The following is a 27,054-nucleotide window of genomic DNA, read 5'->3' as shown; positions in this document are numbered from 1 at the left end:
CAGGAGACATTTCTCTTGGACAGAGACCAGTGCTACTTCACAACAAAGACAAAAACAGTACAAGAGAAAAGCAGCAGGGAAGTACTAAAAACATACAGTAAAATCATTAAAGTGCAATATGCCTCAGAAAGTACTAGTGGCAGATGTATGGACACGCAAACATTTATACATATCATCACACAGGCTGCTCATTCATAAATTTAATGGACAGAGGGATGAATGAGCGAGTTTTTGAGGCGATTGTGCCTGCAAACAACACGCAAACATTCATACATCATCACACAAGCTGCTGGAACAAATTGTTTGTCAAATGAGGTAATATTGTTGAGCCCTGTTATGTGTCATTGTGTTGGCTTATTATGGGACTGCTGGATGTGATGGTTTCCTTTCTCCAAATAATGTGACAAAGTTCATAAACTAGTAGTTGATAGAAATTATTTACTGAGCAGTCGTCAGCAACAGCTACAATTATGAGGTCTACCTGAAAAACAGATTCTAGAACCAGTGACTTTAAGTTTGTGACATCTTACAATCACAACATGCTGCCTGAAAAGTGCATCAGACTTTGCTGAAGCATTTAGAGAAGTGGAAGGTTGTGCAGAGGTATGAATTTTTATTCACAATTGAAAAAAAGTATATTTTGACAACTTCCATCCACACATTTCGTGTTGAATTAGTTCTGTATTTAAGACCCGTAGATTTTCCAGCTGGTCAAATATATTTGTTAACTTTGTGTGTAAAAATGGATTGTGCTGCGTAACTGTTGCTTTTTTTTTCATTTAAAAAGGACAATGTGCATTAATAACATCAGCTCTTTTCTCTTTTTAAGGAAGAGAAAAGAGGAAGCCCAACATAAATGTACCAGGATTAGCAAGTAGCTAATTTTCACCCGCAGTCCTCTGGCAGTTTACATAGAGAAGATTTCATAACAATTAGACAAGACACAGGTATAAAAAGACAGACATAGAATCAGACACAATATTGACTGATAAAGTAAAACAGACAGTACAATAAGAACTTGACAGAGCAAAACACAGGGATGAGCGGTACAAAGAAGTGTTCTAACAAACATTCAAAACAGGCAACAAAACAAAAACCTGACATACAAAACAAAACACAGAGACAGAGAGGTAGAATAAAGTGCTATAGTGGCAATGCTTTAGACCGTAAAGCACGTTAAGTGCAGTAGAACAATTAAAATTAGAAGTGAGTGCAATTTTGACTGCTTTTCAGCCAGTTTTTAAATGTGCTTTGAATGTGGTGTATGTATGACATTCTCAAATTGTTAGTGGTAAGCTGTTCCAAATATGGCTGCCTTTGACTGACAGTACTGACTAAAAGTAATGCGTCTTAATGGTATTGCACAATCCCCTCTTGTGGTAGCCCTTGTAGAACGGTTAGTATTTACCTTCTGCTTAATGTAGTCGTTCAGTGGAGGTGGTGCGAGACTTACTGTATATGAGCAGGCATATTTGAACTTTTTGAAATTAGCAAAACTTAAAAGGTGATGTTTCTGGAGTACGTGACAATGATGATGGGAAAGTGTTTTTTTATCAAATATTTTAAGAGCTTTTTTATACAGTGATTCAATATGATTTTGCTTAGTGTCTGCATGTCGTCCCTTTAGATTAATTGTCCCATCTTTTGGTTGTAAAGAGCTAAAATTGATTTAATCTGAATCCTTGTTGTTATTTTTAGTCTTGTGAAGATGATATTTTAGGCTCATTGGATACACTTTTTGTTTTAGATGTCTGGGTACATTATAATTGTTCACTCTTGTATTCAAATATGTTTCTGAAAGAGGACATTTAAATTAGTTTTGCAAATGTATTTGTCTCGCAACTCACAACATTATTGTTCTTTCAATAACATTTGTCTGTCCAGAAGTCTTTAATCTGTTCCTAACTTTACTGACATTGCCTTTTATGCTTCTGCATAAGACATCTTACTGGGGCTGATTTCTTTGAAGACTTTTTAGGTCCATCGTAAAGTTCACTCTGAATTTCAGGTTTTGACAAGGTGGATTTTGTTTTAAACCATATCATACAAATATTTTCCCAAAAATTACGAAATTCTTATCAAACCTAAAGAAACTCAAATATACAAGGTGTTCATTTGTGGGCCACTGCAACTTTTCAGTGAAACTATTCCACTGATTAATTGCAGTGTAACCAATTTGTACTTTATTATGGCCTCTGACATACTCTGCACATGCCACTCAGTGTATGTTTCTCTCAGCTCTAAAGCACATCATACTGAGCTCAATCTGATCTTTATTGTTGCACAGTAAAACTGGTTTAAACCAAACTGTGCAATCTCATTTCAGGTGCTAAACATCTCTCTCTCTCTCTCTCTCTCTCTCTCTCTCTCTCTCTCTCTCTCTCTCTCTCTCTCTCTCTCTCTCTCTCTCTCTCTCTCTCTCTCTCTCTCTATTTCTCTCGAGTACAGAAAAAAGCAATAAAGCAATATTATTCACTTCTCATGCCTTTGTGCCTCACTAGCACACCTACAGTCTAATGGCCCTTATGTCAAGAGAAAAAATAAAAGTTCAGTTGTTTGTCTCTTTTTCATGGTGACTGATACTTGATTGAAGGTGGCTTGGATTAGATCTCATTTATAGTTGCTTTTAGCAGATGTCTTTGTTGTGTACACCGATTTAGATGTTTCTTCTGGTGTTTTATTCAATCTTATAGGGAAATAACATCATTGTGATGAATAGTAGATTGTTATAGTTACCTTAAAAGCAGGATTAATTAAAACTTACATATTGGATTGTATCATTTTTAGCATGTTGGTCATAACTTTTGAATCCAGTCTGCTTCAGACTTTATACAGATACTATACAGATAGTTATCCAGGCTTCCTTATGATCTAAGTTTGTTTTGGTTGATGTCTTTCTGGTCTGACTGATGTAGGGGAGACTGGGGACAGTTGCAACAAGGGACAATGGAACAAGCCTTATTTCTCCAATCAGAAACATGCTAGAGTGATGAAACTCACACTGCACATTCACAGTTAGACCCTCTACCCACCAGTAATAGAAAAGACATATTCAGCATCTGCTCCTGCTTGTACTGAGACAAAGTTGTTTTAAGGGTATGAAAGTAGCTTTTTTCATGAGCTGTATTTTTGTCATACTGTCCTGACCTTTTGTATGAATTAATCCAAACATACCTAGTTTGAATCACTGTTTTGTTGACTATCAAATGACATGGTTAGCATGTGTCAGTGTCAGTCTGTCTAGCTAGTACATGATGTTTTGTCATGGCTGACAGGGTGGGGACGGTTGCAACAACTGCCATTTGAATATGGAAGCACTATAAATGTATAAAATGAAACATTTTTAGCTTAAAATAGGCACAATATATCTATTTTTTTCCTCATGATGAACAGAACAGCCAATTATATTAAACCATGAGAGACTAAGATTTCAAAATAATTCTCCAGATAACTTCCTATAATGAAATATGCAATTTGTAGAATCTTATAATATGGGACAGACGTAGCCACATATATTTTCCTTTGAAAATTTGAAAAAAGTAAATGTATTTGATGTCATACAGTGAATCATCCAAAAGTAGAGTACATGTTTATAAAAGTTTCTTGTATTGCAAATAGTTCCATTCTTCTTGTCTCACACTGAGCTTTGAGTTTTATTACCACTGTTAACCTCTGCACATTGACTCAAGGCCTATGTTCTACACAAAACAAAACTCCAACTGTTCTCTGATAAATATTACTAAATAACTAAATAATACTATAGTATTATTGTAAGACAATGCATATTTTAGGAATACTTTGGTTATTGAGACAAAAATGAAAAGTTAATTAGTGAAATTTAATGTATGTTTAATATGTTGCAACCGTCCCTGATCCGTGTTGCAACTGTCCCCACGTTTGGGGTCAGTTGCAACGTCTGGATTCTTCCATTCAAATGAATATTGTGATTGATGTGTCATATGTAACCATCTTTAAATGGTATGACTAATTAGCTGACAAATGTATGTTTAATCTATAAAAGTTTGGTGAGCCTAGTCCAAATAGTCTCAGAGTAACTGAGAAAAATGTAAAAAGTGTTGCAACTGTCCCCAGTCTCCCCTAAATGGAAAAAAAGGGATAGCACAAAGGAAGAGAAAAAAAAGTCATAGGTTTTTGAGTTTTGTCTACCTACACACGTGTTTTATTTTATTTCTGCATTTGTGCTCAGTTATATGCTTTGAATGAATAATCATTTCTCAATTCACACCATCCAAATTTTCCTTTTCTAGATCCCCCCCCTCCCCCCACCCCCTCAAAAAAAAAAAAAAAATCTAATGTACTGTGAGTTTCTTGACAACTGCTATGCGCTATATGTTTCGTTTCCCCTTGTGGATTTGTTGTGTATCTTCCTGATACCATTATGTATTTAGATTGTACGTGTGCATCAATGTTATGTTAAACCTGGGACAGTGTGAGTCTGTGAGGAATAAAGTGAATAGCACAGAACAAGTCTGGATCCAGAACAGGAGGGTTAAAAATATGTTAGCCATCAGTTTCTGAAGACAAGAGAGGGCAGCCTTGATTTTAGACAAAATGACACTTGATTGTGGATTTTTCTAATTTCCTGATAGTTTCTTCATTTGAAAGTTATGCACAAGTTTGATCACATCTCGGAATTGTTGTGTCTCTTTAATGTACAAATGAACAGTATTATAAGTCACTTGGAAAGTTACTCTGAGGTGTTACATTTGTTTATATTAACAGTATTTTGTTAGAATCTAACTCACGGTGGCGCTGTATACCAGGCTTAAGACATTTCAATCCCTCTCTCCTTGGTGTGGACACAGTTTTGTGCTCTTGTGTCTTACCGCAACAGCACTGGAATCGCTGTCGCTCTTCGTGTTATGAGGTTGAATTGTCTTTGCTTCAGTCTTCAACCTGTTAATTACTCATAGATGACAATGGATTCGAAAATATTTTTGTTTCAACCGCGCTGGTTCTTTTTCCTCTTTCTGTTTTTACATGTCGCGCATGGAGACGTGAGCTATTCTTTTCCAGAGGAGATGAAACGCGGATCAGTTATCGCTAAGGATCTCGGACTGGAAACGAGCGTGCTCTCTAAAAGAAGAGCCCGCATTGACACCGACGGGACTGACAAACGTTACTGTGACATAAACCTGAACAACGGGGAACTGATTGTTGCTGACAGGATTGACCGAGAGGGGCTTTGTGGTGAAAAGGCTTCGTGCATCTTGAAACACGAGCTTGTGCTGGAGAATCCTCTTGAACTCCATCGGATTAGTCTGCATGTTCAAGATATTAATGATAACTCGCCACAGTTTAACGAAGCAATTATCAATATAGAGATTCGCGAGTCGGCAGACAGGGGAGCTCGTTTTGTGATAGAGGAGGCGCACGATGCGGATGTAGGCCAAAATTCAGTTCAACACTACAGCCTTAAGAAGAACGATCATTTCGTTTTGTCTGCTGATGGAAACTCAATAGAGCTCGTTCTTGATAAAGAGCTTGATCGTGAAAAGCAAGGAGAAATGAATTTGCTCCTCACAGCTCTAGATGGTGGCTCCCCTCAGAGATCAGGTACCGTGGTTATACACGTCACTGTGCTGGATGCTAATGATAACGCCCCAGTGTTTAGCCAGGCCGTTTATAAAGCTAGTCTGCCTGAAAACTCTCCTGTAGACACTGTGGTGGTCACAGTGAGCGCGACTGATGCAGACGAGGGAGTCAATGGAGATGTGACATATGACTTTGGACATGTTACAGATGATGTGAAGAAAATATTTAGCATTGATCGTAAATTAGGTGAGATACGAGTAATTGGTGCCGTTGATTATGAAACTGCTACAACATTTGAAATACGCGTTAAAGCCAAAGATGGGTTAGGACTTTCATCTCATGCTAAAGTTACAATTTCTATCACTGATGTGAACGATAACGCCCCTGTAGTTAATTTGAAATCACTAAATAATCCCATACCAGAAGATACTCCAGTTGGTACAGAGGTGGGCATCATTAATGTGCAGGACAGAGACTCAGAGAGAAACAGACAGGTCCGCTGCTCCATTCAGCAAAATGTTCCTTTTAAGTTAGTTCCTTCTATTAAAAACTATTATTCTCTGGTGACCACAGGACAACTGGACCGTGAACTAGTGTCTGATTACAACATTACAATCACTGCCACTGACGAGGGCTCTCCACCTCTGTCCTCCTCTAAAACTGTTCAGTTATCTGTAGCTGACATCAACGACAACCCACCTGTGTTTGAGGAAATGTCGTACAGCGCATATGTGACTGAAAATAACAAACCTGGCTCCACTTTATGTTCCGTTAGTGCTCGAGACCCCGACTGGAGACAAAACGGTACAGTGATTTATTCTCTGTTACCTGGTGAGGTGAACGGTGCCCCGGTGTCCTCCTATCTGTCTGTTAACGGAGACACGGGGGTGATCCACGCTGTCAGGTCGTTTGATTACGAACAGTTCAGGAGCTTTAAAGTCCACGTGATGGCCAGAGACAACGGTTCTCCTCCGCTCAGCAGCAACGTGACCGTCAGTGTTTTCATATCAGATGTGAACGACAACTCTCCTCAGATCCTGTACCCCGCCCCGGAGGGCAACTCCTTCATGACCGAGCTGGTCCCCAAAGCTGCACACGGAGGCTCTCTGGTGTCCAAAGTGATAGCAGTGGACGCAGACTCTGGACAGAACGCCTGGCTGTCCTATCATATAGTCAAATCCACTGATCCGGGACTTTTCACTATTGGTCTCCACAGCGGAGAGATCAGGACACAGCGGGACATTTCTGAGTCTGACAGCATGAAACAGAACCTGATTGTGGCAGTGAAAGATAACGGACAGCCCTCTCTGTCTGCCACCTGCTCCATGTATTTACTGATTTCTGATAACTTGGCTGAGGTGCCAGAACTGAAGGATATTTCTTATGATGAGAAGAACTCCAAACTGACCTCTTACCTGATCATCGCTCTGGTGTCAGTGTCCACCTTTTTTCTGACTTTCATCATCATCGTCCTGGGTGTGAGGTTTTGTCGCAGGAGAAAGCCCAGACTGTTGTTTGACGGAGCAGTCGCCATCCCCAGCGCTTATCTCCCTCCTAATTACGCAGATGTTGACGGCACAGGAACTTTACGCAGCACTTACAATTATGACGCCTACCTGACAACAGGTTCTAGAACCAGTGACTTTAAGTTCGTGACGTCTTACAATGACAACACACTTCCTGCTGACCAGACTCTGAGGAAAAGTCCATCAGACTTCGCTGATGCGTTTGGCGATTGTGATGCTTCTCCTGAGGTAGGATGAGGTGTTACACGTGCTTTAACAATTTATCTTTGTGTTATATAGTTCAGTCAATGCCTACGAGTCAGTATTTTACTTGCCTCTATTGTCCTTTTTTAATCGGGCATTTTTACAGCAAGTGTGTGACACATTTTCACGATAGTATTCGATTCTATGGTTCTTGGTGAAACTGCGTAAACCTCCCACCCCTCATTCTGGTCAAAAATAGACGGTGTTTCATTCTGTCATCATTAGAGATGTATCTGTTGCTTGTTTCTCTGCCATAGAGTTTTTCACACCCTGCTAGTGCTGTCCTTGGTGCTGAAAGTTTGGTTGTTTTTCTTGGTATTACTTAATGTACACGATCCCTCTTCCTCAGAGGAGATGGGAACTCCAACAGAAGTTTTCTTGTTTAAGTTGGATCAGTGAATGGTTGCTTTTTTGTAAAATTCTTGGGTCTTTGCGTTAGACTTGACTAGACAATGACAGACTCTGAAGAAAAGTCCATCAGACTTTGCTGATGCGTTTGGTGACGGTAATGTGTCTCCTGAGGTAGGGACTTTTTCATGTCTGTGTCATGTCATCTGTGCGGCTGTGCCATTTGTTAAAAATGAATAAATAAATTCACTGATGATACATCCACAGTTTCTCTCTCTGTCTCTCTCTCTCTGTCTCTCTCTCTCTCTCTCTCTCTCTCTCTCTGTCTCTCTCTCTGTCTCTCTCTCACTCACTCACTCTCTCTCTCACACACACACACACACACACACACACACACACACACACACACACACACACACACACACACACACACACACACACACACACACACACACACACACACACACACACACACACACACACACACACACACACACACACACACACACCAGTTAATGTGTCTGGGATACATGAGAACACAGACCGTTTTCGCTTGATTCTCTGTCCTTGGTGCTGAGACTTTTATTGTCTTTCTAAGACGTTGTCACTCTTTAATATCTCACTGATTTTCATCTGCCAGTCCAAGTTATAATCCCCCTTGTAATGTTTTGATTTGAACACAAGTTTTAAGATTTTTGTTTTTTAACTTTCTAATATTGTACTGCCCTGAATGAAGCGTGGCATTGCGTTAGTTTGAGAAAATACTAATTTATTTTTCAAAAAAGAGTTTTTTGTTACAAGACCCATAACAGTTTAATTACTATTTTAATATTATTTTGTTCAAGTTAATATGGTTTCCTAAATCTCGATCAATTGTATCAACCATTATTCTCCTCTTAAATGAAAAAACAAACAAACAAACAAAAAAACTCTGCAATACCCTAATACTATTCTCTTTGATTTCAAATTGAATCTCTACATTTAATAGTCATCTATCAGACTGAAAGAGTACTCAAAGTAGCTGTATAGATCTTTATTACATTTGTTTTTAAGCAGGAGCAGTAGAACATCTTTAGCATTAACTAATTATACTCACTTGACTGAAATTTAAGTTTATCAGGTGCAGCAATCCTGTCTTGTTGTTCCATGAATGTCAAGATATATTTAAGATCTCCCTCATTCATAGCATTTTTGAGGTGTTTAACATGCATCTTACTTTCTGTGTGTCACTGTGGCTAATTGTTCATAATGTCAGTCCAGCTGCAGCTTCTACTGACATCTGTAGGTTTCCTCTTTGGAGGCACTATTGCATAATACTGTGTGGATAATAAATTACTCCTCACTCAGAGTTGTACAATGCCCATATTGATGGAGGAATATATCTTAAGTGTTTACAGTAGTCACAAACATTGCCCTTTATAACTAGCTAAGTGTGACTTTTGGAAAGAAATTGTGTTGGTGGGTGTTGCTTGTTTGTCTTGTGCTCTCAAGCACTTACCAGAGGACAAAATTTAATCAATCAGTAATTGGCTGTGATGGGTCTGCAGTGATATTTCCCCTCCGCCTCCTGTGTTGTAGGGTGGATGATTTAGTATCCAGTACTATTTTTTTCTGTCCAGACCAGATTGCAATCGGTGTGCAGAGGACAAACTAAAACAGCAGGAATGGATTAACATCTTATTTTCCTCAGCAACATAGGAGATAATTGTAGTTGTAGCCACATGTTGAGAACACTTGTTGGTTTCCAGGCCAGCATACTATTGCTGAGTAATATTAGGAGAAGTGTGTGTGCAAAGTACACTGTCATCTTGTAGTAATATTGTAAGTGTGATAGATATAGTTAGATAATTGTGTCAGAGGAATTAAAATGAGGAGTATAATTTAACACAAACAATATAAGAACATATAAACAGGTCATGTTCACTGCAAAAGTACTTTCTAGGATTGTATTATATTTTTTTTTTGTGAAATTCATTTACTGTTTATCTTCTGCTTCCTCAAACTTAGATGTTTTTAATCTTTAATTATATTAAGTTTTTAAAAAAAAGTCTGATTCTACCAGATTTTAACTTGGTCACCTGCTGTGTGAGTTGGTTTCATAATATAGACAAATGTAATGCACAAATATTTTTCCATATGGTCCAGTGTTGCAATTATCCTCTCAGGCTCTTGGGGACGCTCTTTTATAATGTCTGACTCACTGACTCATGGATGCGATGGCGTGTCTCACCCTATCTGTGTCAGTGGAACTGGAGTATTGGGTTAGAGCCAAGGGCTGTGTATGCAAGCGTGGTTGTGTTGGTGTGGGTGTAGAGAGAGAGCGAGAGAGAGAGAGAGATACAGATACAGAGGGAGAGAGAGAGAGAGAGAGATACAGAGAGAGAGAACGAGAGCGCGCAGTGGTGAAATGGGGATAGAGAGAGGAATCCAAGCTGACAGCTTCCCTAATAGAGCATGAGTAACTCAGCTGGAGAAGCAGGGAAACGTTGCATTACAGCAGCCTTTTCAGTTGGATATTTGGCTGTATACGTTTAGTATTTATTCATAATGTCGACGGTATTTTTGCTTCTGAAAGCATGTTTCATAACGGACCAGCGAATAAACTTAAAATGGTGGCTGCGTTTTTTGTTGTTTAGCCTCATTTTGGATGTTTCGTTTGGGGAGGTCCGCTATGTCCTTCCAGAGGAGATGCAGCGAGGGTCTGTTATCGGGAATGTTGCGCGGGATCTGGGGCTGAAAGTGACAGAGCTTGATGCTCGACGAGGCCGGGTTGTTGCAGAAGGAACGAGCCAGCTGTGTGAACTGGACACTGCGTCGGGCAATCTCCTGATCAGCCAGCGGATAGACCGAGAGGAGCTCTGCGCGCAAGCAGCCGTCTGCATCCTCCAGTATCAGCTCTTACTTGAAGATCCCCTTCAAGCATATAGTTTAGTTTTGGACATTACTGACATAAATGACAACAGCCCCGTTTTTGCTGCAGGAGATATACGACTAGATTTAGTGGAATCCACTGTTCTCGGCAGGCGCTTCCCACTGGAGAGCGCGCATGACCCCGATTTGGGAAGCAACTCGGTCCGTGAATATAAACTGAGCCCGAACGACCATTTTACACTGCTAATGACGACCCAACTGAACGGTAATGCTTATCCGGAGCTAGTTCTTAAAAAGCTGTTGGACCGGGAGGCACAAGCTGAGCATATACTGGAAATCAATGGAATTGACGGGGGAAATCCAGTCAGATCAGGAACTGCTTCTATCCAGATCCGTGTTCTGGACGCCAATGACAATGTCCCAGTTTTTAGCCAACGAGTTTACAAAGCGTCTGTGCCAGAGAACTCCGCCGTAGGAACTGTCATAGCCACACTTAATGCCACAGACTTAGATGAAGGTGTCTATGGAGAAATAACCTACTCCTTCAGTCACATGTCAGACAAGATGGCAGGAGTTATTGAGATTAACCCTGTGAGTGGAGAGGTGCGGGTGGCAGGTCTTATTGATTATGAAGAGGCCAGTACGCACGAGCTGGATGTTCAAGCTAAAGATGGCGGCGGCCAGGCCTCTCACTGCAAACTTATAATCGATGTCATTGACGTAAATGATAATAAACCAGTGATTGAAATAAAGTCAGCCTCTTCTAATGTGGCTGAAAACTCTAAACCAGGAACTATGGTTGCTCTGATTAATATTTATGACTTGGACACTGGAAGCAGTGGGCGCGTCACGTGTTCAATCTCTGACAATGTTCCATTTAAATTTGTGTCAGAGGTGAAAAACTATTACATGTTAGTGACTGACGGAGTATTAGACAGAGAACATCAACCAGAATACAACATCACAGTCGCCGCCACTGACGCCGGTTCTCCTCCATTATCCAGTGTAAAAGTTTTAACAATCGTGGTAAATGATGTAAATGATAACCGCCCAACTTTTACGCAAAGTGAGTACAATGCCAACATTTTGGAAAACCAACCCGTTGGCACATTTGTGATGAAAGTGACAGCAGAGGACACGGACGCTGGATCTAATGCTAAAGTACTGTATCAAATATCAAAGGACACAAAGTCAGAAGTGTCCTCTTTTCTCACCATCAACTCAGAAACAGGAGAACTGTTTACGTCCCGTCTCTTTGATTACGAACAGTCAGTCCACTTCCAAATCAAGGTGACGGCTCGAGATGGAGGTGACCCCGCACTCTCCACTATTTGCACAATAAACGTTTTTATTAAGGACCAAAATGACAATACACCTGTTGTGCTATACCCTGTGCAAAGCTCAAACTTCATCGCTGAGGACATTGTGCCAGCAGAAGCACCCAAAGGGTACCTGGTTACTAAAGTGGTGGCTGTGGACGCAGACTCTGGCCATAACGCCTGGCTCTCCTACAGAATAATCAAAGAAACTCAGCCTAACCTCTTTACAGTAGGTCTGCACACGGGAGAAATCAGAACAATGCGAACATTCATGGAGGAAGACGAACAGAAACAAATTATTGTCGTTTTAATAGCGGATAACGGGTCGAAGTCTCTCTCCGCCACTGCTACAGTCAGCGTAGTGATTGGTGACGGTCTTCCTGTTTTAAGTGAACTTTTTGAGCTTGCTGATGAATCACAGGACAGCGACAACTTAACGCTCTATTTGATTATTGCTCTGTTAACCGTTTCGTCCCTTTTCATCCTTTTAATCAGTGGGGTGTTTTATTTTAAGCTCTGTCGGCGTAGTTATGTGTACCGTTCAACCACCGCCAGTCTCCCCGTTTTCCCCACCACCTACTGCCCCACCAGCTTTACAGATTTTAGTCGTTGTGGGACACTACTGAAAGATGAGCGGTATGATCCCTTTTTGACCACTGGGTCGTGGAGAGGTGATTTTCGTTTTGGCTCAAGCACAGACACTGACACACTGAAGAAAAGGAGCGCAGCTTATCAGAAAAACACCCTAAGACGCACCAGTACAGATAGAGCTAGTCTGAAGGTGAGGACAGGTGCACCTCACCCGTGCTACGTGGTCAAATGAGAGTCGAAATATTCCGTGTCATCAATTTAATTTAGACTTTTTGACTGTCAAATTGATTATTCATAACATTTAGCACATTTTCCCCACATTTTTTGTTCTATTATGTTTAAGATCTATCTTAAAACTTTTGTACACAAGTATTTATGCATGTAAATGCTGTTAGTGCATCAAAATGTTTTGTAGTAGCCTTGGATAATTTGTAATGGTTCCACTTCATTCCTGCATGATCTGATATGAACAAGGACTCTTAACCTGGCCTATCTTCTGGAATATTTTTCAAAATAATATAAAGCAATTATTATTTTATTGTTGTTGATATGGAAAACTAACAAAGTTTGCTTTATACAGTTTGTGGCAACTTTAGTCAGGCTTGTTTTGTTTGCCTGCCTCACTTCAGTCCTTTACTGTGTCATCAGACAGACACTATCTCTTTGTCAGCCTGTCTCTTGTCCCGATTACTTATGTTTTGTTTCCCCTCATCATCTGCAAATATGCATTTTTGCCATAGCTTAACTATTTAAGAACAACATATAAGTGTGAGTAACTCCTGTTTCCCAAAAAAAGGTTCAAACATGAATATTGGATTGTCTCTTGAGAAGACATATGCAACCATTTAAATGATGAGCCTACATATGGTTGATGTGTTTCATTTACTGCATTAAAAACATCCTCTTTGACTATTCCATGTGTTTTCTCGGACTACATGGTTGTGGGAATATAATCTAAGATATAAATGTTTTACTTTGTCTTTGGTGTACTTGTCTTTGCCTCTTTTTTATTATAGTTTTGTATGGAAACGTCTTTTACTTACTTCACTTACATGCCACTGACTAGGCTATTATAACATTTGAGCCAAGTTTTGATATTGCTGTTATTGTTTTGACAAAATTACACATGGTTTGCTGTGTGATAAAGAAATGAAAATGCCCTGTGCAACATGCCATGAATTGAACATTATGTGAAGAGATTGTATGTATTTAATGAAAAATAAACATTAAGAGAAGATTGTGATCCACTTCTCCACTGGTCAAGTGACCTTTTGCACAGAACTTGTAAAACACATGGGAGAAAGACATTAATTACAGAAAGTAAAACAGACAGTTATCATAAAAATAAACAAACAATACAAGAAACAAGGACAGATGAAACTTGAACCCCAACAAAGATTTGCATGCATGCTAAGCATGAAAGCCCAGTTCATACACATTTTTCATCTATTGAGATTTTACCCTTTCAGTGTAAAGATGACATGTTTCAGAGTATTGTTGCCCTCTTTAAGTGATATTAGACATGATTCAATTAAATATGCTGTACTCAAAAGACTCAACTTTAAGTGTGTGTTAGTAGCTAGTGTAACAACTTGAAGTTGAATAGGGAACATTTCATAAGATATGACATAACTTAAAAAGACAAATAACTGAAACAGAGTAATAATTGCATTTCTTTTTGAAGTTGCAGATCTTATAATTGCAATAACTGGCATAAATTAATTTTCATTTTGATGTGACACTTTGCTTAAATACTATACAAAACCAGCCTATCACAGGAGGCAAGTAGCTCAATCGATACTAATCATTTAGGAAAGTTTTTTTCCCCCTTTCTTTTTCAAGTAAAAATTTTTTTGAGACTAACACACAATAAGACTCAAAGAAAACTTCTAACATAGTGATGCAAAGATTTCAACTATAAACATGCAACTAAAAACAGTTATGAATGCTTCACTCAGGTCATTGGTTAGTCTTATACAACAGTTAAATAGCGATGTATCTGCGTTACATAATGTGTGTGTGTGTGTGTGTGTGTGTGTGTGTGTGTGTGTGTGTGTGTGTGTGTGTGTGTGTGTGTGTGTGTGTGTGTGTGTGTGTGTGTGTGTCTGCCTGATACTGACTGTGTCATGGTAGTGAAGCATTTTTTGTCATTAAAAGAATTCCCATGTGAATTCACTTGTGTTCATTTTGTTGTTATCCCTGGAGGCCCATTTGTGCCCCTAATTTCAGATGTGGTAAGAGGAGGAAAACAAGCAGTGCCTAATCTTTTTTTTTTTTTTTTTTCCGTCATTGAATCTGGGTCATAAGAGCACCCTTTATAGTGTAGTTGGCACAATTTGAGAATGGTAGAAAATGTGTCAACAGAATGGCTGATGCGTGGCAATTAGTCCAGTGTCTTTGATTTGCATGTGCAGATCAGTTTATACGTGCAAGGCAGGAGATACAATTTTGGAAAACCACTGCAACATATCACAAATTCAAGGAGTATCTTTTTTTCTCTTTATAGGAATGATGAATGATACATTTTTTTGTTGTTTACATAGTGACTAAGTAGACAGCAAATTCATGATTCTAGCAGATAATTCACCTGAGTTGATAATACATTGAAACCCAAAATAATGGTCTGGTGTAAGTGATGAGCTCTGGTAATTAGGGAATAATTTAACGTAAACGTAATTAAATTGCCCAAAACAGACAAACTTTAATTCTGAAAGTTTCCTAAAGGTTTCTCAATGCAGGTTAAATTAGAGCTTCTAGAGAGGAGGGAATGTGGACATAGCTGAGCCATCTGGAACATGATCTTGGTTGACAGTGTTTTATTATTATTTACCAAACACACTTATTACATGTATCTTGGTGAAACCAGCCATTTTCCAGTGGCACTTTGTACATGATGACCGCTGCGAGGAAGTTTTTCAACATCACAGTGTAACATGTAGATGATGCATATGAGTATAATGGTGTCACCGAATCTGATGAAAATTCATTTTTCAGAATTTGTTTGATTTATACTAACGTTTATCTTTTTTCTCTCCTTTCTTCCTTGTTGCTCTTCCTGTATGAAACCTCCAATTTGATCGAACAGGTAAGATAATTTTTTTTGTTGTCCTTTCTCTCACACTACCTCACACACTATCCCACACTACTTTTTGCTCTGTTATGTTAGTATTATAGCCTCATCAACCCCCCACACACAACTACCATAATCAATATATGAGTTGACCTAGAATGAGTCTCCATTTTCCATCTCTTCTCTTTATCTCTTTTTCTCTATATCTTCTTTTCAGCACACATACATTTTGCTGAAACCCACTGATATCCCCAGCATTATGAATAAGACAGTGTTTTTTCTCAGATGGTGCTTAGTTTTTTTCAATCCATGCAAGACAGCGATTTTTAACTTGGAGTCATGTAGCCCAAGCAGCTGCATTGCCCTTATTTCTGTGTTCTGGTAGATTCTACCCTAGGCTTTAAATTACATAAATATTAATAATCCTGGCTGCTGCTGTGCAGTCATTCCCTGAATAATGCACAATCATGATGTGCAGAATGTTTTGCTCTGCAGCTGCATATACTGATATTTTGTGTTTGAGCATGGGGCAATGCAAGCACCAACATGACCCAAAAGCATTTTCACTAGGTACATGCAACAACAATTATATGGCTATGACATTGACCCTTATTGCACATGCTTATGGATGAGTGTTGCAATACTGTCACACTAACTGTTAATTCCACTGCTCAAATGTAGGTCACTGTACTCATCAGTTAGATTGGATGAAGAGAGAGGGGATTATCTATCTATCTATCTATCTATCTATCTATCTATCTATCTATCTATCTATCTATCTATCTATCTATCTATCTATCTATCTATCTATCTATCTATCTATCTATCTATCTATCTATCTATCTATCCTCATAAAGTCTCATATGAGATTATGGAACAGTTTTATGTTTATGTAAGGACCTGGAGGGAAATTGTGTGGTTGCTTTTAGCCACTAAAATAATACAAAAGACAGAGATGTTAGTGTTGAAGCTCTGCAATGCTTAACATTAGGCAGGATCTGATATAACCTGATGATGGCTTGTACAGTAGATACACTGACTAGATAGACAATATGAGTCTGGTCTGTTGGTGTTGTTTAACTTAGTCACTGTTGGTGGTGCTGTTGCCTAAGGATACTACTGGTACAACATCGGCCTCATCAGAGACACCAAGTCCCCACCCGCCTTTCAGGGGAATGGACGATGATTGTGCGCACAAAAGCTGTGGGTGTAGATTTTTGATAAGACTCCAAAATACATATGATATGGCGAGCGAGACAGGTCGCCCTTCCTATTGATAATTGGGTTTTATCTGGATCTGACGTTTATTGGGGAAAATGGATAGTCGAAGGAGCAAAATCGCCTCAGTGGATTGGACCTTCTCCATTTTGGTTTTCTGCGTTGTTGCTGCGGTAAATGGACAAATTCGTTATTCTGTTCCAGAGGAGATGAGGAAAGGGCTATTTGTCGGAGATGTTGCAAAAGACCTGGGCCTGGATGTAAAAAGGTTGGTCTCCGGCCGGGCTCGCCTTGTTGTCGATGGCGATCACCAGTATGTCCTGCTGAACCAGAACAAAGGGCATATTATCGTTAATGAAAGAATTGACAGAGAAAAATTATGCGCCAAGAAATCCCCGTGTAGCTTTAGCCTAGAAATTGTCTTAGAGGAACCACTTGAATTGTTTTCTATTACCATAGAAATACAGGATGTTAACGACCACGCTCCTGCTTTTCCCAAAAAGGAAATTAAATTAGAAATAAGCGAATCGACGCCCACAGGGACTGTATTTTTGCTTGATAGCGCAGCCGATCCAGATGTAGGAATAAATTCACTTCAAAGTTACTCTTTGAAAACAAACGATCATTTTGTTCTCAAACAACACACTCGATCAGACGGGAGTAAATATGCTGAAATGATGCTTCAGAGTGCTTTGGATCGCGAGAAGCAAAGCGAACATATGCTCATATTAACGGCTGTCGATGGTGGTGAGCCGCAGAGGTCTGGGACTGTGAAGATACATGTGTCTGTTTTGGACGCAAACGACAACGCACCAGTTTTTACGCAGTCTCTCTACAAAGTTTCTGTATTGGAAAATGTCTTGCGAGGCACAATTATCGCGACTGTCAGTGCTGTTGATGTAGACCAAGGTTATAATGGTAACGTGACATATTTGTTCACACACTTGGAGGAAGATTCTCCCTGTCCTTTCGAAATAAATTCTTACACGGGAGAGGTTACACTAATTGGTGACATTGATTACGAGGTGTCTCCATATTACGAAATAAACCTTCAAGCAAAAGACCCATGGGGTTTAGTGGGCGCCAGCAAATTAGGTATAGAGATAGTAGATGTGAATGACAACAGTCCAGTAATTACAATGGCTTCGTATTCGGGTAAGATTTCGGAGGATTCTGCTCCTGGTACAGTTGTGGCATTGATTAGCGTCCAAGATAAAGATTCCGGTAAAAACGGACATGTTAATTTAAATATAGATGAAAATCTACCTTTCAGAATTAAATCATCTCTCAGAAACTATTATACATTGGTCACGGAGCAAAAACTCGACCGAGAAAAGCGTTCCAGGTACAATATCACTCTCACTGCCACAGATGAGGGCTTCCCTGCCTTATCAAGCAACAAAGTTGTGGTTTTAGAAGTGACTGATATTAACGACAACGCACCGGCGTTCAACCAAAGTATTTACAGCACTCAAGTAATAGAAAACAATTCTCCTGGTGTCGCTCTGTTGCAGATCCACGCGACTGATCCTGATAACAGTCAGAATGCGCGCATATCTTATTTTCTCGTTGACAGCGACATTAATGGAAGTCCTGTCTCGTCCTATTTCTCCATTAATACGGAGAGTGGAGTGATTCAGTCTTTGCGTTCACTTGATTATGAGCAAGTCAAAGAGTACAAAATACAAGTTAAAGCGCAAGATGGAGGCTCCCCACCACTAAGTAGCAACACAACAGTAATTGTGCGTGTTCAGGACCAGAACGACAACCCTCCTCAGGTTCTCTACCCAGTCCAGACTGGTGGCTCTCTGGTGGCTGAAATGGTGCCTCGTTCAGCAGATGTGGGCTATCTGGTGACTAAAGTGGTGGCTGTTGATGTAGACTCGGGACAAAATGCCTGGCTCTCCTATAAACTGCAGAAAGCCACAGACAGGGCGCTGTTTGAAGTGGGCTTACAGAATGGAGAAATAAGAACTATCCGCCAGGTCACTGATAAAGATGCAGTCAAACAAAGACTGACTGTTATAGTGGAGGACAACGGACAGCCCTCTCGTTCAGCTACAGTCATTGTTAACGTGGCGGTGGCGGACAGCTTCCCTGAAGTGCTGTCGGAGTTCACTGACTTTCCCCACGACAAGGAGTACAATGACAACCTGACTTTTTACTTAGTGTTGGCTCTGGCTGTAGTTTCCTTCCTCTTCATCACGTGTTTAGTGGTGATTATATCAGTGAAAATCTACAGATGGAGACAGTCTCGCATCCTGTATCACTCCAGTCTCCCTGTGATTCCATATTATCCACCACGTTACTCAGACACTTTGGGGACAGGGACTCTCCAGCACGTGTACAATTACGAGGTGTGCAGGACGACTGACTCCAGAAAGAGTGACTGTAAGTTCGGCAGAGCTGGTAGTCAGAACGTGCTGATAATGGACCCCAGCTCTACAGGGACGATGCAGCGGATACAGAATGAAAAGAGCATCCTGGATGAACCAGACTCTCCTCTAGAGGTCAGTTGACAGATTACCTTCACTTGTGCGTCTGTATGTCTCTGGTTTTTGTTGATGTATATGACTGTTTGTAGTTGAATTGGTAATAGGCGCTTATACATTCCCCCACTTTCAGCACCTTGGACAGCTCAGCTGGTTTAAGGCATTTTTACGTGTTGACGTAAACAAGACAAGGAACGCAATGGAGAAACAATATTTTTCTGTTAAAATATTTCCTTTCTGATATTCTTAAGGAAACTTTAATTCCCAGCGAAGCAAGTCATAATTAATCATACATTTTCAAAAGTCAAAAGTGTTTATTGTCATTTGTACAGTGGAAAGGTGAGTTTCCCTGACAATGAAATTCTTACTTTGCTGTCCACATCACAAAACGCCAGCAATTACAAAAAACTATGTATAAAAATAGACATTTAAAAAGCAACAATAATTTCTATTGAAAGGGCGTCATCATAAGAATATCATCCGGACCACAAAAACAATGGTGTTGGATATCTGGTAACACGAGTTTCTATTTTAGCCTCTAAGTGACGCTGTTGCCTGGTAAATCAATTCAACCTTGCATTGTGAGGCAGGCGCTTTCCCTCCCCTGTCACTGCGTTTTTATGAGATGGTCGTCATACAAGCTGTGGCTTACTGGACATACGCTTCATCTCAGCTCCTATCTATTTAACTTGGAGTATACTGTATGTGTTTTTTTCTTCTTCTTGAATTCAAACCCACCTTCCGTTTTTGCTTTGCTTGAAGGCAATATGGCTTTTAAAGAACCTCATCGAGATAGGGGTCTAAGATGGCGGTTTTCTGGACGATTGCGAGGGGCAGTGTATCTGTTTATGTTACAGTTTGTGTTTCTCATTCAAACGGAGGGACAGATCCGGTACTCGATCCCAGAAGAAATGAAGAAAGGGTCGCTTGTTGGTAATGTGGCACAAGATCTTGGTTTAGATCTTAGAAGGCTTCGTTCTGGTGGGGCCCGCATCGTGACCGGAGAAAACATCCAGTACACCGAGCTGAAGACAGACAAAGGGACTTTAGTCGTGAATGAGAGGATAGACCGTGAGCAGCTTTGTGGAGACGTGACACCGTGCAGCTTCACCTTTGAGATTTTACTGGAAAAGCCAATGGAGTTGCACCCTGTGACCATAGAGGTATTGGACGTAAATGACAACGCTCCCACTTTCCAAAACAGTCATGTAGAGTTTGAAATAAGCGAGTCAGCTGCACTTGGCTCTCGTTTTGTTTTAGAGAGTGCTGACGATGCTGATGTTGGGGATAATGGTCTACAGAACTACATTTTAACACCGAACGACAATTTTGCTTTGAAACAACACGTTAATCCCGACGGAAGTAAATATGCTGAAATGGTGCTTCAGAAACCTTTAGACAGAGAGGAGCAGCCACGCCTGTCTCTTAAATTGTTAGCCGTTGACGGCGGAAATCCACAGAGATCAGGTACAGTAAATATAGATGTAAACATTTTGGATGCCAATGATAATGCTCCTGTGTTTAATCAACCGGTGTATAAAGCCACTGTGATTGAAAATGCACCAAAAGGCACACACATTGTTACTGTGAATGCAAGCGACGTAGATAGTGGTTCAAACGGCAGGGTAACGTTTTCCTTCTCAAAATCAAGAGCAGGGGTAGCTGATTTGTTCGAAATAGATGACACTACAGGAAGAATTTATGTAGCAAAGGAAATAGACTATGAAAAAGACAAAAAAATTGAATTCAGAGTTGAAGCTAAAGATCAAGGAGGACTGACAGATTCGAGCAAAATTGAAATTGAGATTATCGATGTAAATGATAACGTTCCGGTTATTAACGTTATGTCATTCACTAGCCCTGTATCTGAAGACTCCCCTGTTGGTACTACTATCGGTATGATAAATGTTAAAGACGCTGATTCGGGTGAAAACGGCCAGGTAAAGTGTATGATCGAAGGCGGTGTTCCGTTTAAAATAAAATCAAACGTAAGAAATTATTATGCAGTAATAACAGATGCGGCATTAGATCGTGAACATCTGTCGGAGTGTAACATCACTATTATTGCCTCAGATTCAGGATCACCTCCCCTCTCATCTAAAAGAACCTTTTATCTAAAGGTCTCGGATGTCAATGACAACCCCCCCGTGTTTCCACAAAGAGTGTACAGTGCGTTGATTCCAGAGAATAACTCTCCGGGTGCGTCTGTCTTAAGGGTTCATGCTAAAGATCCCGATGAAAACCAGAACGCCCGTGTTTCTTATATTTTAGAAGAATGTGAGATAAGTGGATCTCCTGTATCTCAGTATGTTTCTGTAAATGCAGAAAACGGAGTCATTTTTGCAGTTCGCTCATTTGATTATGAGCAGATGAAAGAACTGGTTTTCATTATCAAAGCTCAGGATGGAGGCTCTCCTCCACTCAATAGTAACGTGACTGTGAAAATACTGATCCAGGACCAGAACGACAACCCTCCTCAGGTTCTCTACCCAGTCCAGACTGGTGGCTCTCTGGTGGCTGAAATGGTGCCTCGTTCAGCAGATGTGGGCTATCTGGTGACTAAAGTGGTGGCTGTTGATGTGGACTCTGGACAAAATGCCTGGCTCTCCTATAAACTGCAGAAAGCCACGGATAGGGCGCTGTTTGAAGTGGGCTTACAGAATGGAGAAATAAGAACTATCCGCCAGGTCACTGATAAAGATACAGTCAAACAGAGACTGAATGTTATAGTGGAGGACAACGGACAGCCCTCTCGTTCAGCTACAGTCATTGTTAACGTGGCGGTGGCGGACAGCTTCCCTGAAGTGCTGTCGGAGTTCACTGGCTTTCCCCACGACAAGGAGTACAATGACAACCTGACTTTTTACTTAGTGTTGGCTCTGGCTGTAGTTTCCTTCCTCTTCATCACGTGTTTAGTGGTGATTATATCAGTGAAAATCTACAGATGGAGACAGTCTCGCATCCTGTATCACTCCAGTCTCCCTGTGATTCCATATTATCCACCACGTTACTCAGACACTTTGGGGACAGGGACTCTCCAGCACGTGTACAATTACGAGGTGTGCAGGACGACTGACTCCAGAAAGAGTGACTGTAAGTTCGGCAGAGGTGGTAGTCAGAACGTGCTGATAATGGACCCCAGCTCTACAGGGACGATGCAGCGGATACAGAATGAAAAGAGCATCCTGGATGAACCAGACTCTCCCCTAGAGGTTAGTTGACAGATTAACTTCACTTGTGCGTATGTCTCTGGTTTTTGTTGATGTATGTGACTGTTTGTAGTTGAATTGGTAATAGGCACTTATACAGTCCTCCACTTTCAGCACCATGGACAGCTCAACTGGTTTAAGGCATTTTTTCGTGTTCTGCCTCTGCAAACCTCTTGCTAATTTTAGGAATAGAAAGGATGGCTCACAGCTGTAAAACTGCATACTATACCATTATGTAAACATTTTGAATGACAGAAGTAGATTTTGTGTATAAAGTTCGTGTTGGCCACAATTTCTAAAACTGCTTTTCATTTGGTTAATTTCTTCGTTTTTTAATGATTGTGAAAGTGTGGTTTAGAATGGATAATAGCAGTATTAAATGGTCCACATTTTAGTTAAGGCCTGGTTAAGATTGTTTTCATCATCAACAAATTGAAATATCACTGCGGACTATCAAAAACCATAAACACGTTAAAGCAACATGTCAGTCGACCTGATGTCCACATCTTTAGTTGCAGTCATGTGTTTGAGTGATGTATGAAACTTACACTATACCCTGTTTCATATTCCTATTAGTAGTCCTTGAATAAAACTGTTTATTAACGTATGACACAGTGGTCATCTTAATTCCTACATTAGCCTCAGGGGAACACATGGAAACCAAATGCTTGTGGGGACATTATTGTCCTTACACAATGAAGACATAATGTTTAATACAAAGAACATATCGTGTGGGTGTTTTATTTCCTGCAAGAATGGCTGCTTGATGGATTCGTTTCTTTACAGTGTAGTGTAAGTGTATGTCGACAAGTACATTAACGTAATGTGGTAAAACTAGCTTTTTTTTTGGCAGTATTACCTTTTTTTCTGTAAAACGGAGAAATACTTATCACTCTTTCTGTCTGTCAATAAGCTGCAGTCATGGCTTTACTTGGTGTTCACCATTTAGGCTCTAAGTGACGCTGTTGGTCAGTAAAAATATTTTCTATATTCTGTCGTCATTTAGTCCATCCCCTGACTGACTACACAGAGAGGCAGCCTCTGTGTTTGTCGGAGTTTGAGGCAAACAGGGTCTCACAGTGTTTCACGTAAACCTTGATAACGTGTTTCGATGCAAAGAGGAAACGGATATGTAAGGACCAGCTTCACCATATAATTTCCATTGGATTTAAATTAGACTACATTCGTGTTTTTTTTTTTGTCGCCATGATGGCACCTCGAAGATCTACATACATGTCCGAAAGATGGCGATTGCTTGGTGTCTTGCGACGTCAAATAGGACTGCTTATGTTGCTGCTTCATCTTGTTGCTTTGGCAGGTGGCCAGATTCGTTATTCTATTCCAGAGGAGATGAAGAAAGGCTCGGTTATTGGTAATGTAGCGCAGGATCTGGGTTTGGATCTGAAGAGACTTCGTTCAGGGCGGGCCCGCATCGTGACCGGAGAAAGCATCCAGTACACCGAACTGAAGACAGACAAAGGGATTCTAGTCGTGAGTGAGAGAATTGACCGCGAGCAGCTTTGTGGAGACGTAACACCGTGTAGTTTCAGCTTTGAGGTGATTTTAGAAAATCCTATGGAACTGCACAGAATAACTGTCGAGGTTTTGGATATAAATGATCACGCTCCCGTCTTCCCAAATAAAGAAAAACCCATCAGTTTTGAAATAAGTGAGTCAGCAGTAGTGGGAGTACAGTTTCCACTGCAAAGTGCGGAGGATCTAGACGTGGGCCAGAACGCGTTAGAAGATTATGTTTTGTCACCAAACGAAAATTTTATTTTGAAACAACATGCGAATCCAGACGGAAGTAAATATGTTGAAATGGTGCTTCAGAAGCCATTAGACAGGGAACAACGTGCACATGTGACTTTAAAATTAATCGCAGTAGACGGAGGAACACCACAGAGATCAGGTACAGTCAATATAGATGTCACTGTTTTAGATGCCAATGACAATATCCCAGTGTTCAATCAATCGGTGTATAAGGCATCTGTTATGGAAAATACCATGAAAGGCACAAGTATTATTACCGTAAATGCTACAGATGCAGACAGTGGTTCTAATGGTCTCATTATTTATAGTTTATCTAAGATGAAAGGAGACGCAGCGGATATTTTCAGTGTTGATGAAAAGACAGGAACTATTTTTGTGTCTGGACAAATAGATTATGAGAAAGACCGTAAATATGAGGTAAGAGTAGAGGCAAAGGATTATGGTGGGCTGATCGGGACTAGTAAAGTAATATTTGATGTTATTGATGTGAATGACAATGCCCCAGTTATAAGTATTATGTCATTTTCTAGTCCAGTATCTGAAGACGTACATCCTGGTACAACTGTTGCTATTTTGAATGTAAAAGATGCAGATTCTGAGAAAAATGGGCAAATCAAATGTTCAATAGGTGGTAAACTTCCCTTTAAAATCGAGTCATCTTTAACCAACTATTATAATTTGGTCTCAGATCAACATTTTGATCGCGAATCTATCTCAGAATATAACATAACAATAACAGCCACTGATTTTGGATCTCCCCCTCTTTCTAGCTCAACAAAATTACATCTTAAAATATCTGACGTGAACGACAACGCACCGTTATTTGATAAAAGTAGATATTCTGCTTACATCCCAGAGAATAATTCTCCCGGGGTTTCAATATTTGCTGTGAGCGCAAGGGACTCTGATTGGAACCAAAACGCCAGAATATCCTATCTTTTAGAGGACACACAGATCAGTGGTAGTCCAGTTTCTTCTTTTGTGTCTTTAAACTCTGAAAGTGGAGTTGTTAGCGCGGTTCGCTCCTTCGATTATGAACAAATTAAACAGTTTGAACTGGTGGTCAAAGCTCAGGATGGAGGCTCTCCTCCACTCAGTAGTAACGTGACTGTGAAAATACTGATCCAGGACCAGAACGACAACCCTCCTCAGGTTCTCTACCCAGTCCAGACTGGCGGCTCTCTGGTGGCTGAAATGGTGCCTCGTTCAGCAGATGTGGGCTATCTGGTGACTAAAGTGGTGGCTGTTGATGTGGACTCTGGACAAAATGCCTGGCTCTCCTATAAACTGCAGAAAGCCACAGACAGGGCGCTGTTTGAAGTGGGCTTACAGAATGGAGAAATAAGAACTATCCGCCAAGTCACTGATAAAGATGCAGTCAAACAGAGACTGACTGTTATAGTGGAGGACAACGGACAGCCCTCTCGTTCAGCTACAGTCATTGTTAACGTGGCGGTGGCGGACAGCTTCCCTGAAGTGCTGTCGGAGTTCACTGACTTTCCCCACGACAAGGAGTACAATGACAACCTGACTTTTTACTTAGTGTTGGCTCTGACTGTAGTTTCCTTCCTCTTCATCACGTGTTTAGTGGTGATTATATCAGTGAAAATCTACAGGTGGAGACAGTCTCGCATCATGTATCACTCCAATCTCCCTGTGATTCCATATTATCCACCACGTTACTCAGACACTTTGGGGACAGGAACTCTCCAGCACGTGTACAATTACGAGGTGTGCAGGACCACTGACTCCAGAAAGAGTGACTGTAAGTTCGGCAGAGCTGGTAGTCAGAACGTGCTGATAATGGACCCCAGCTCTACAGGGACAATGCAGCGGATACAGAATGAAAAGAGCATCCTGGATGAACCAGACTCTCCTCTAGAGGTCAGTTCAATTATGTTGCTCACCTTTGCCCTCATTGTTTACCCGTCTTCATGTAAGGAATTGTATTGCACCTAAGTTGTTTTCAGCACCATGGACAGTTTCTCAGTATGCGTCATGCAACAGAAATGCTGTTGCTTTCATTGTTTTCATCTCTACGTCATTGGAAAGAATGTGATTCTAATCGGAACCCTAGCGAACAGTGTTATGCAACCACTGCATAACTATGCAGTAAAAATACATTTTCGGGGAGAGTTATTGGAGTAATTTTTCATTTACAATGTTCAAATTTCACCCTTCTGTGATACGTTTGTTAGTGTTCTTTTTTTTCATTATTTATACAATATTCTCCCGTGGCATATAATGGCGTTATAATATTATAATTTCAACGATGATTTACAGTTTAAATCAGAGCCTGCATGTAGTTTCTCTTTGACGGTTGAACCCGAATAACCTTCTTCATCACTTTTCTGTGCACATCTTTGAACGTGTCTAAGCACAGAGTCGTTTCATTTGAATTTATCCTAGAGAGCACTTAATTACCCTTACCAGCAAATGTACTGTGGGTGAAATGATGGAGAACAAGAATTATATTTTTTGTTCTCTTTTACTGATCGTTTTTCATTTTACCTTTTGAACTGGAATTTATCATTTGAGGCCTCTTTCTGTTGATTTGGAACTGGTAAACGTAATCTAATCTACAATTCCACTTGAGATATAAATGTGTCCATCATGGTAGTTTTAGTACTGTGTTGGAAAGCTTGAGTGATGTTCAACTTTTAGACTCTTAGTGACGCTGTTGTTCAGTAAAACATTTTCTGTTATGTCGTCATTCAGTCCACCCTCTGACTAAGCGGTGAAGCAGGCTCTGCATTTTGTTAAGGTGTAAGGCAGACACGATCTCACAGACTTGATGGTGAACGTCGCAGATATTTTAGACCAAGCCCTGAATACCTG

General features: G+C 40.4%; 6 protein-coding genes across 6 annotated transcripts in view; all 6 read left to right on the top strand.

The window, feature by feature from the left end:
* The window catches only part of LOC310993089 (protocadherin gamma-C5-like), a gene marked incomplete at its 5' end in the record, with an annotated part of 337,145 nt that overhangs the window by 114,292 nt on the left and 195,799 nt on the right, over positions 1–27,054 (top strand). The window lies entirely within an intron of this gene.
* Positions 4,941–7,319, top strand: LOC310993104 (protocadherin gamma-A12-like; the record flags this gene model as incomplete). Its single annotated transcript, XM_083981374.1, has 1 exon — positions 4,941–7,319. The coding sequence occupies one exon, from the start codon at positions 4,941–4,943 to the stop codon at positions 7,317–7,319; it is 2,379 nt and encodes a 792-aa protein (XP_083837500.1).
* On the top strand, positions 10,221–12,686 carry LOC310992883 (protocadherin beta-15-like; the record flags this gene model as incomplete). The annotated part of the gene is made up of 1 exon (XM_083981112.1): positions 10,221–12,686. The coding sequence occupies one exon, from the start codon at positions 10,221–10,223 to the stop codon at positions 12,684–12,686; it is 2,466 nt and encodes an 821-aa protein (XP_083837238.1).
* Positions 16,841–19,261, top strand: LOC310993096 (protocadherin gamma-A2-like; the record flags this gene model as incomplete). The annotated part of the gene is made up of 1 exon (XM_083981366.1): positions 16,841–19,261. One exon carries the CDS (start codon positions 16,841–16,843, stop codon positions 19,259–19,261), a length of 2,421 nt encoding a protein of 806 aa, XP_083837492.1.
* On the top strand, positions 20,002–22,455 carry LOC310993090 (protocadherin gamma-A3-like; the record flags this gene model as incomplete). Its single annotated transcript, XM_083981360.1, has 1 exon — positions 20,002–22,455. The coding sequence occupies one exon, from the start codon at positions 20,002–20,004 to the stop codon at positions 22,453–22,455; it is 2,454 nt and encodes an 817-aa protein (XP_083837486.1).
* Positions 23,677–26,175, top strand: LOC310992882 (protocadherin gamma-A3-like; the record flags this gene model as incomplete). The annotated part of the gene is made up of 1 exon (XM_083981111.1): positions 23,677–26,175. One exon carries the CDS (start codon positions 23,677–23,679, stop codon positions 26,173–26,175), a length of 2,499 nt encoding a protein of 832 aa, XP_083837237.1.

This window comes from Trachurus trachurus, assembly GCF_905171665.1.
Source record: "Trachurus trachurus genome assembly, chromosome: 10".
Taxonomy (NCBI): Eukaryota; Metazoa; Chordata; class Actinopteri; order Carangiformes; family Carangidae; genus Trachurus; species Trachurus trachurus.
This window is presented reverse-complemented; position numbering and strand designations above follow the sequence as displayed.